Source organism: Sinocyclocheilus rhinocerous, unplaced genomic scaffold (assembly GCF_001515625.1).
Source record: "Sinocyclocheilus rhinocerous isolate Xijiao unplaced genomic scaffold, SAMN03320098_v1.1 scaffold2213, whole genome shotgun sequence".
In the NCBI taxonomy this organism is placed as follows: Eukaryota; Metazoa; Chordata; class Actinopteri; order Cypriniformes; family Cyprinidae; genus Sinocyclocheilus; species Sinocyclocheilus rhinocerous.
The window spans coordinates 49,328-61,123 of NW_015634046.1; the positions used below are offsets into that span (position 1 = coordinate 49,328).

Genomic DNA, 11,796 nt, shown 5'->3' on the forward strand with positions numbered 1-11,796 from the left:
GGTTACATAAATATGATTTAAAAAAATTTACTTATATTTTTATGTGTTTATTTTATATTTTATATATATATATATATACACACACACACACACACACTTAAATTCTGGTTATATTTTTAATGTACATTTTTTATTATACATTTAATATATAAATATTATATAAATATTTATAAATTGGTTATAGTCATTTTATGTGTTAATGAAAACCTCTCATAGCGCATTTATGTTGTGTCCTGCACAATTTTAAGATCTCTCTGGTTTTCTAATCGGCTTCTACCAGGCTGCAATGAGTCTTTTTTTAATTTCTGATTAACTATAACCAGTCTCTCACCGTAAGTTTACAGACCTTCTCCTCGGTTGATTCTGTATTCAAGCACTGCAGGTCAGCGCTATAGCAACAGAGAGGCGTGGCCAGTGACCTCAGCAGAGCTGATTATAACCACTGTTGTAATAGTGAAGCTCCGCCCACTCCACCTGACCCTGCTGGAGATTACAGAGAGAGAGAGAGAGAGACACTGAATCTCTGCATTACACTTCCAGCTCCTGCTTTCAGTAACCAGACACTCGCAGGTGAATATCTGCCAGGTTCACCGCTGAACAGAGACAGAGGGAGTGGTTAGAGAGAAAAGTAATCAGACCTGCGCGACTCCTTCCTCTCCAAAGACAACGCTGAACTTTCTCCAGGAGAAACACAAGACTCCGCCGGAGCAGGAAGTGCTCTGAAAAAAATCCTTGGGAATGTTTAAGGGAAATATCTGGAGCTCGTATCCGTTAGTTCTGTAAGTTTCCTTTCACTGCCTGAACTACTGAGACACTTTAGTCTCTCTGTTTGGTTTCTCCCATTTGAGAATCACACTGAACTGCAGTAAAACTTCTGGAACTGAAGTGTTTCCAAATGCTGGAACGAGAGAGAGAGAGAGCTGGGGATTTTCACGCACAAAACCCTTTTGTTTTCTCCGGTCTGTGAAACTAGAGTGCATGCAGGTTGAAGTAAAACCACACTAACTATGCAGCTATTGGATTTCACCTCATAGCATTCAATGCAAACAGCAATATGGATTCAAACCACACTAGGACCTCTTCAAGTTTTCTCATGTCCGATCAGACGACAGCTGTGTTGACGTCATTTCAAACATTGCCTGATGAAGATGCTAATGGTCATATTGGAGTAGCAGATCCTTTGAGACCAAAAGATGGTTTGGAGGACAACGTGGAGCCGGATCGCCATTATTCGCCTGTACAGGATGCAGAGCGGTCTTCACAGACATCCTCCGATCCGTATCTGGTGCAGGTGACTAGAGTGGAGACGTACATCGACGATGAGGAAGACACCTTAGGCCTTCAGGGAAGGTCAGAGCAACCGATACACTGCAAAAAATGAGTTTTTCCTTGTTTTCACGTACAAATAACTATTAATAAAGGGGTCCCTCAGGGCTCTGTGTTAGCATCAACTCTGTTTTCAATCTACATTAATAATATTTCTCAGTTTATCAGTAGTCAGAAAACCTATATTCACCTATATGCGGATGATCGTCATATGATTAAGTTTTAAACCAGGTACAGGACAGTTTTAATAATATTCAAGAGGCTTTTAGTGACCTGGATCTAGTGTTAAATAGCACAAAAACAAAAGTAATGTGGTTTGGAAAAAAACAACAAAATAATAAAGACTTCGAATGGGGCGATAAATGAGGTAGTATCCTCATATAAATATCTCGGAATCTGGCTTGATAGCTCCTTGACTTTTACTACACACATAACTAATCTCCAGAAGAAAGTTAAATCTAGACTTGGTTTCTTGTTCCGAAATAGATCTGTGTTTACCACGTCAGCCAAGAAATATCTTGTTGATACTACTTATTTGATTATGGTGATGTATAGAAATATATGTAAAGGTGTTCTGGAGCAATTAGATGGGTTGTATCATGCAGCAATTAGATTGATTACTAATGCACCTTACAGAACGCATCATTGCGAATTATATTCCCTTTTGAATTGGACATCATTGCATACAAGACGGGAAATCCACTGGTATATTTTTATTTATAAAGTTCTACTGGGCTTATTACCGGAATATCTTCAAAAGTGGCTGAAACCTCATTCTAATACTTATTCAACTAGATCATCTAATTATATTTCCTTGGCTATCCCTAGAAAGAAAACTACATATGGTCGTTCTGGTTTTGAATTTGTTGCCCAAATGATTGGAAGGTGCTACAAAAGTTATTGAAATTAGAGACAAATATTCCAGTATGTGCATTAAAAAAATTACTAGTAAGTGCTCTGACCTCGACCTGTAAATGTTTTAACTGAGACTTTATTTTTCTTTTATGTGTTTTATGTATTGTAATATATGTTTATATGTTTCTCAGGAGATATTAATTCTCCTGCCAGGCTGTTATTGAAAATAAGAACTTGTTCTTAATTAATTTGCCTGGTTAAATAAAGGTTAAATAAATAAATAAAAATATCTGAATATTCTTGAATCAAGATGCATTTACTTGAAGTAAAATTAGAGGTCGACTGATAGTAGATTTTACAGATACCGATAATACCGATACCGATTAATCAACCGATACCAAACATAAACTAAAATATTTTGCAAAAAAAAACATTTTTTAAATGAATAAAATATTAATATTCATTATATATTGTTCACAGTTCATAAATGTTAACAAAAGCAACTTATAATAATAAAATAATTAAAAATATATCGGTGAATGTTGACATTTTTGAAATGTTACATCTTTAAATATCTACACAAAGGCCATAGTATTGAAATTACATATGTATATTGTATACTCTCACAGTTTAACTGCTTTTATTCTAAAACACTTGTGATTATCTAATCAAATAACAAACTTACAGTTATCACACACACATGTCGCGTTGCGTTCAATTCAAGCGGCGGTCTAAAGCAGTTTATTTAATCACCAAATGAGCAAAAGTTTACTTTAAGAATGATCAAAAAGCGGCATAGATTGAAGTTTGGTGTTTAAAACAAACTGAAAGAGAAAGCGCGATATATATTACAGCTCTCTATATGAAGCATACAGACTTTATTAGAGCCACGGAAAGACAAAGGTTTCACTGAAAAATGCACAATACACAATCTTCCAGCCCAGGGTGAAGTCATTATGTACATTAACAACGATCTGGAACAGATATGATGTAATTTAATGTAAAGCTATATGAATGGTGCTCTGCGGCGTGCAGGATTTCTGTCGACTGAATGAACATATCAGTTTGCTTTCTCACGTCACTAGTTTTAAACATGCAACTTCACTGGCTAACAAATGCTTTAATGTGACCAGATGGATATAAACTAATGCAAATAGATGGTAATTGTGACATTAAACATTTTGGTCGGACTTGCGTGTGTTTTGATCACATTGTTTTAGCCACTTGTGTGCGTCTGCTGTTCTTTCTCCACTAATGCAGCATCTAGTCAACAAATTAATCACTTAGTAATGATATGAAAACATGCACTGTAGTATACTATAGCACTATAGTTAGTTGTCGATGTTTTAAATCCGCATAATGACTGCAGAGTTTCAGCCACTCCGGCAACAGACACAACCCGGAAAAATCGTCATGGATTTTTACCGATAATGCCGATTAATCGGCAAAACCGATACATCGGTTGACCTCTAAATAAAATGTCACGTTTATTTCTGTACAGTACAGATTGCGTCAAAGCAGCTTCACAGAAATAGCAAAATCAATTATGGAAACTCAACTATAGAGACTAGTGTTATTATTTAGCTCAAGTCAGTTCAGATCAATAAAAGTGTTAATTAACCAGCGATAGGCAGTTCTACAAAGATATTATTTATATAAGTGTACTTTTATATGACAGCGGTGTAGTAAAAACAGAACATTTTTCTTTTGCACTTTGCACATACAGACAATAAAACATTCCCCGTTCACATGGATCCGCAAAAACGACTTAAAAACTGTATTATTCATGCCAGGCCAGTCATATCTTTGTAAAGAAACACTATGCAAACACGTAATACGCACACACATGAATTCGCTTTTTTGTAGTCTACATGAAGATGATAACAGGAAAAAAATGTGCATGTTTTCAAAAGTTTACATTTAAAACACTTTGGCTGTGAAAACGAATGATTAAAATGCACGAAAAGTACATTGTTTTTAGTTGAAAATGGTGTCGTGTAAACGCCTCCTATGATGTTTTCTGAAGAGTTTTTGCTTAAAACCTGAAAAAATATCTTAAAAAACAAACTGCTGAAAATACTTTGCCTAATTTGGTGCCTAATGGCCTTTTAAAAGTTGCTTGTAAATCACTTGTTATGCTATATTATCAGCAGATCTTGGGTTCAGTTTGTTTTCTTTCAGTTAGCACAGGTTTTGTGTTTCTTTTTGGAGCTGGTTGATCGTAGGCTTCATTGATATGAGCTCATGCACCTCAGTTTTTGCCTATGATCCATCAGTTCTAAAAAGAAATAGAAAACCTGTGCTTATTGAAAGAAAAATAAATTGGAAATAATATAGCATAATGGGGAAAAAAGTAATAATAATAAGCAATTTTTGTGGGATAATTTTTGCTTTTAATTTTTGATCAGCAATACCACAAGTGTAACCAAAAAATAAAACAAAATAAATCAAAATTTTTTGGAAGTTGTTTTACCCTGTATGAGCAAAGTCAGTAAGTTTTAGTCCAATACTTTATTATTAACTAGCATTTTTGGGAAAAAGAAAATTCCACACAATAATTAGGTTTAATTCGAAGAGGAAACAATATTATTTATAGATTATTATTTATAGATTATACCCCTCTGACCAATATATTTTCTTGTTTTAAGCAAAAACTCACTTCATTTTAATGCTTGTTTCTTCAATAAATAAAACATAAATTAAATAAATAAACAAATAATGTATCTTGTAACATATCTTGATTTAAAAATGTTTAGATATTTGTACTGGAAAACAAGAAAAAATCATTTTTGCAGAATGAATTTTAGTAAGTATGAGTGTAAAAGCCCCGCTTTAAGTCTTCTTGTCGTTGACAGGGAACGTGACGGATCTGAGGAGAAACTCGAGCCGTTTGTCGTCAAAGCCGAGAGTCTCGTGGAGCGATCACTTAAAGACACTTCGATTCTGAGCCGGACCGGCTCGTACGGCAAAATCAACCGCTCGCTGGATTTCTCATCCCGCATTTCGGAAGACTCCAAGAAAGACGTGCCACATTGGAGCGTTCACAGAGTAGACTCAGCATCAGAAATACTAAACAGAAGTTTCACGGGCGACTCAGACGTCAGCAGCTGGAGACGAGTCCTTCCTCTTCACAAACCTGAAGCAGATAAAGCAGGTGAGGATGCTTCGTCAGAAGAAGCAGATCCGGCGTCTCAGACGGATTCCCAAAAAGGAGATGCTGAGATTCCAGCTTCGGTTTTACCCACCTCAGATCTTCAGCCGGAGACAAAAGGTCTTTCAGAGACGCTCTCGGGATCTGAGCGCATGCCAGACGCTCTTTCTCCTCCTCCAAAAGACTCCAAACTGGACAGCAGCTTGGCTAAAAGCAGCGGCGACAGACACCAGCTGCCCGCTTTGTTCAGCGGTTTACGAGTGTTAAAGAAAGGAGCAGTCGGAGACGAGAGGGAGACGCTTTCAGAAATCAAACCGCGAGATGCGGATCGAGCGCTGCTGAGCCTCAAACAACACGTCAACAAAACCAAAGTCCAACAAAACACCAGCACTGGAGTTACTAAAAAGAAAAACGAACCCAGACGTTTATCTGAAATCACCGGTTTGCTACAGAAAGCGTCGAGCGCCGAAGTCAAACAGAACGAGGACAAATCCGACGCCGCAGATCCGAGCGCTGGTAAAACGGTGACGGATACGTCGTTTGATGCTTTAAAATCCAAATTATTCAGCTCGAAACCTGCTAAGAAGGATCCGGTGGATGCAGCGCTGGATCTGGACGCTGTCAGGAGGAAGAAGAAGAGCGATAAAGAGCTGCTGAGGTCTATCTTTGAGAGACAGCTGAGTAAAGCTCCAGTCGCTGACCCCAAGAGTCCTACAGAGGAGAAAGTATGTATTACAGATGATTTACGACACCGCAATCAACGCCATCATCCCTTAATTAAACATGATGTTGTTAACGTACTTATTCATTGAAGTGTCAATCATTTCTAGTATCATATTTGCAGTAGTTATTTCAGTTTTTCTCTGATTTTAAGGGTGTGTTGCTAACACGTCAGTGAATTTATTGGACAAAAAATACTGGCAATGAATGAAGAGTTCAATTGCAAAAACAGATAGCTGTTCTCAAAAATTATGTTTTTTCATTGTGCATTCCAATTAATCTCAATCAAACTGCAGCTGGGTTATTTTGATTAGGTTAAAAATCGCAGCTAACTAACGCAATAAAACATAATAAAAACATGATTTTTGAAAATAAAAAAAAACGGAGTTATCTGATTTTGCAAATAAACTCTTCAACTCTTAAGGCTTAAGAAAATTTTTCATTTCGTTCCCATAAAAAAAAAAAAGAAGTACTATTTATTGATTGACTGATTGTTATTATTTATGTTTTTTCTGTTTTTATCTGATTTTAAGGGTACAAACAAATGTTAATAAAAATAGATTTAGATTTATAAAAATGTTAATTATCAACAAACATTAATAATAATAGATTTAGATCTAGTACATTTACTAAATCTATTATTATTATTATTATTATTGTTGTATTTTTCTGTTTTTATCTGATTTAAGGGGTACAAACAAATGTTAATAAAAATAGATTTAGACTTATAAAAATGTTAATTATCAACAAACATTAATAATAATAGATTTAGATCTAGTACATTTACTAAATCTATTATTATTATCATTATTATTATTATTGTATTTTTCTGATTTTAAGCGCCCAAATGAATGTTTTTGCTAAACGTCAGTAAATGTAATTGAAAACATTTATTGGCAATAAATAATTAATTTAATGAATGAATAAATTGATTGATTAATTAATTAATATTATTGTTTACAGGCAATGAGTATGGTGCATTTTGTCCCTGTAAAAATAGAAATACTATTAATTTTTTATTATTTATCATTTAATTATTTTATGCAGATGTATGCTCATACAGATGATTTATTACATCTCAATCAACGTGATCATTCATGAAGGCATAGAAAACATTTTATCTGTTGTATCTGTTCATATTAATTAATGTACTGTGAAATAACGCAAGCAACCAGTGAACAGTGTTTTTTTATAAACTAACAGTATTCATTGAAATAATTCAATTTTAATCAATATTTTAATAAATGTATTTACAAAGTTTAACAACATTGCTTTTTTAATATATTGCTCATTGTAAGTTTGCGTTCGCGAAACCCTTAACCAAAGAGACCTTAATGCAAAGTGTTGCTCTTTTAATTTTCTTGCATTTCGGTGAAAACCAGCTCTGAGCATTGCATACATGTCAGTCTGTGAGTGTGAATATTCCTTCAAATATGTTTGTGTTTTGGTGGAGATTATTTCTCTTACACTTTGATTTAATCATGCTGTTCTTGGCCAACTGGCAATTAAGGTTTTATTTACTCGTTTTTTTGCTTGCGTTTGTTATTTTGTGAGTGTTGTCGTTTTTAAAATGCTTTATAAACTAACTTCAGTTGAGTTAGTTATGAAGTACTAAGTTTGAAAGCTAAGTGAAATCGAGTGTCTGTATTCATGCAGTGTTTATGGACAGGTTGAGACGTTGATTAATTCCTGCACGCTGTGTGTCTCTCCTCAGTCTGAGGTCACGTCTCCGTCAGACGGTGAGGACCGAACCCCTGGCCGTCTGCTGGCCGTCTGGCCTCCACCTAAAGAGGACGGAGAGGAGAAGGTGGGCCTGCGTTACACTGAAGCCGGTGAGCGGGTTTGTCTTCACTCGTCTCCTCCACACCTTCTTTCCTAATCTAATCTAATCTAATCTAATCTGTGCCGTCTGGGCTTTAGAAGCTCAGATGTTGTTGTGTATGTTTTTATTCGTCCTGCGTGATCACACGGCTCTGTTGTGTGTCATGTGATGCTAATCAAATGCAGTTTAAGCATCATCCTGGTTTGAAGGACTGAAGGAATGAATGCAGGAGCTTGATTCATTAAAGTACACAGAGCCGGTTAATTACTTCTGACTCGTGTAACGCTAAACCAGCCGCTCTGGTTGATCCAGCTCTGAGCTCAAGCTCCTGATGGGTGTGAGTCCATGTGTGTGTGTGTGAGTGAGTGTGTGTGAGTGTGGTGTGCGTGCGTGTGTGTGTGAGTGAGTGTGTGTGTGTGTGACCAAATGTCTTCACAAGGATAGTAAAACCTGACATTTTTGACATTGTGGGCACCGGCCTGTGGTCCCCATGAGGGAAAAAAATTATTCAAAATAGTAAATGATGTTTATCTGAAAGTGTAAGAAGAAGGTTTTCTGTAAGGCGTAGGTTTAGGGTTGAGTTAGGGGATAGAAAATATTGTTTGGTCAGTATAAAAGTAACAGAAGTCTATGGAAAGTCCCCACAATTCACAGAAACAAACGTGTATGTGTGTGTGTGTGTGTGTGTGTGTGTGGCATTTCATCATAGAATAGGTCTAGCCCTATTCGGACGGTAATTATTTCTCATATGGATGTCTGTAAAAATACATTTACATGAGCACCACAGTGATAACACTCATGGATTCGGATGGGGATTTATTCACAGGAGAAGCTGCTCATGTGGCCAGTCACATGATTGTCTGCTGTAAATAAAATTAATTTTATTTATTCTTATTATTGTGTAAAATGTATTTTTTAAAATGTGACCATGCAGCACAAAAGCAGTCATAAGCAGCACAGGTATATTTGTAGCAATAGCCAACAATACATTGTATGGGTCACAATTATAGATTTTTCAAATACAAAAATAACTACTGACATAGTAACATAACATGACCCCTCCTCTTCTCCATATACACTACATCACCTGGTAGTTGATGGAAGACCAACCACCGTTACACCAATGTCACACACCACAACTCACAATTGGACTAACAGTTTCACATCACATACGACAACATCTGAGCCAACTATGAGTTTCACATTGCATACAACAACTCCCGATCATAGTATCAGTGATTTTTGATCTGACCTGATGAACTGAACTTTAATCTCCACATTCGTCTCACAGTTCTATACTCTTACTTCGTTGCAGGAGGAACACCTGAGCTCGTGTACGGTTGTAGTTTGTGTTTTCTCTGGATGAATGAACTCTCGCTGTTGTTTGTGTGTTTCAGAGCACCAGGCCGCGCTCCTGCAGCTGAAGAGAGAGAGTAAAGAGGAGCTGGAGAAACTACATGTAAGTGTTGTGTCTAAACAATCCTGCAGTACTGACAGAAAACACTAGAGGTCAGGAGGGATGGTGGGATCGAGCCCTGTGCACTGCAGAGTGTTTGGCCTCCAGATCTCAATCTGAGGGATTTTCTGTTTAATAAGGCAAAAAGAAACAGCATTTCCACTTTTATTGATTCAGTACGAGCTGTTTCTGGGTTATAGATACCTAAAACCATAAAAACCTTGAAATAAAATAAACTTTAACTGAAATTAAATGTGTGTATATATATATATATATATATATATCAGGGTTTGTACAGGTGCTTGAATTCCTTGAAAATCTCCAAGTCAAGTCACCTTTATTTATACAGTGCTTTTAACAATACAGATTGTGTCAAAGCAGCTTTACAGCATTAAATAGGAAAATAGTGTGTCAATAATGCAAAACTATAAATAATGCAAAATAAACTAAAAATAATGCAAAATGCTTGAATTTTAATGTAGTTTAATATATATATATATATATAAACTTAAAACAAATTTTATTTCAGCTAGTTTCCAAAGCAACATTTCTCATTTTCAAAACTGAAACTGAAACAAAAATAATAGAAACGATATAGATATATGTAAAAAAAATTTTTTTAAATGAATAAATAAAAATAATAATGATAATAATAATTTTAAAAAATTATAATACTATTAAAAATTTAACAGAAGTTCAAATGAAAACAGAAAATATAAAAATAAAAACCAATTCAAAATATTAATAAAATGTAATCTGATATACGAAACAAACTAAAACTATATCTGGAATAAAAATGTATTAAACCTACATGGACATAAATAAACCCTGATAGAACTTACTAAAACTTTAACAAAATTTAAAATGAAAACAGAAAACATAAATATAAAAGCCAATTCAAAATATTAATAAAAATGATAACACTATTTCAATAATACTAAAATAGCACCTCTGAGTGCAGTAGATTGAGTAGATATTTTAATGAAAGACTGAAATGTGTTTTTTCAGAGCAACATCATCACTGATGAATAACTTACAGTAAGACCAGGACCATGCATGCATTATGAAGACAGTAATTTTTCATGTCATGTTGATTGTAAGGTAATGGCTAAGCGGATTCGTCTGTAAACTCGTACAGCGTTCAGTTTTTCTCCTGCTGTCAGTTTAGCACTAAATGCAGATTTACTTTAAAGCTTGATGATCCCAGATCCCAGCAGTCCGTTTGCTGTCTGGACAATATGATGTTTAATCATTTTTGAAAGCACATAACACCGCCGACGGCTGCTATGGAAAATCAGTGACGTCGACGAGCGACTAGTTTACGAGCACGTGCTTTATGATCGACGCTAAGAGCCAAGCTCTTGCTTTCTTCATGACCACGATCTGACCTCACAAAGGCCTTCATTTGATCAAATATGAGCGCATGGTCTGTGTTTCATTTTGAGAAGAGTGTTAAACCTCGTACTTAAAGTTTAAAAAAAAAAAAAAATTTTATGTGCCTTTATAGTTTTAATTAATATTTTGAGTTAGTTTTTGTTTTTATATTTTCCGTAAATTTTACATAAATTTTAGTTTTATTTTATATTTCTTTGTTTTTGTTATTTTTATTAATTTTGATACATTTTTAATCTTGATTGAAGAAAGTTGAGATATTGGTACTGGAAAACAAGCCTGAAATACTGAGGAAGACAGCGTTCATTCATGTTCAGTCAGTCTGCCAGAGAAGCGCGTTTGCTCATAGCAGCAGGTCAGTGTGTTTCTAGTGTTTAATGTGCTGACCTCTGACTGTAAACAGTGATATTGAATGTGAGGGCAGCGTGAAGGGAGCCGTGATGTTCTGATGGATTCCAGATGCTCCTGGCGGCTCCTCTTATGAAGATGATGCTTTACTGCTGAACTCATCTGTAAATCTGCGACTCAAGAAAACTCTTCGTTATTTCTGACTGTAGAAAGAGTCTGAATGTGATAGAATCAGACGGACTGCACTGGCTGACAAAAAGTGATATTCATCCTCTGGATTTTTGGAGAAAGGACAAAAAACATGATTTTCTTCCTCAGTATTTGTATCTTGTTTTCCAGTACAAATATCAAACATTTCATTCAAGATACATTTACTGGAGACGCAAAATAACATTGGATATTAAGTCAAAATTGGATACAAAACAAAATTAAGTGAGTTTATTATTAAAACAAGAACAAATATCTGTATAGAACTTGTTAAAATAATGTTAACCCTTTAGGCGCCAGGGTTTTTTTGGAAAAATGCTGGATTTTGACATCAAGATTAAAAAAGCTTGTGGTTTGAAAGGGCTTAAAGATAGAGATCTACTGTAAATTAGAAAAATGTTGGGCATGACTGAAAGTTTATGTGGGGTGTAAATATACTCATCTAATTTGCATATTATGACGTCATCAGGGGGTGGCCCTCTTGAATGTCATAATATTCAGGAAATAATAGATATTGAA

General features: G+C 35.3%; 1 protein-coding gene across 1 annotated transcript in view; it reads left to right on the forward strand.

Moving 5' to 3' along the window:
• The window catches only part of LOC107745359 (formin-1), a 95,654-nt gene that overhangs the window by 30,465 nt on the left and 53,393 nt on the right, over positions 1-11,796 (forward strand). The window contains exons 4-5 of the mRNA XM_016559231.1: positions 7,767-7,884; positions 9,272-9,333. Coding sequence (XP_016414717.1) covers positions 7,767-7,884; positions 9,272-9,333 — 180 coding nt within the window. The remainder of the gene's footprint in view (positions 1-7,766; positions 7,885-9,271; positions 9,334-11,796) is intronic.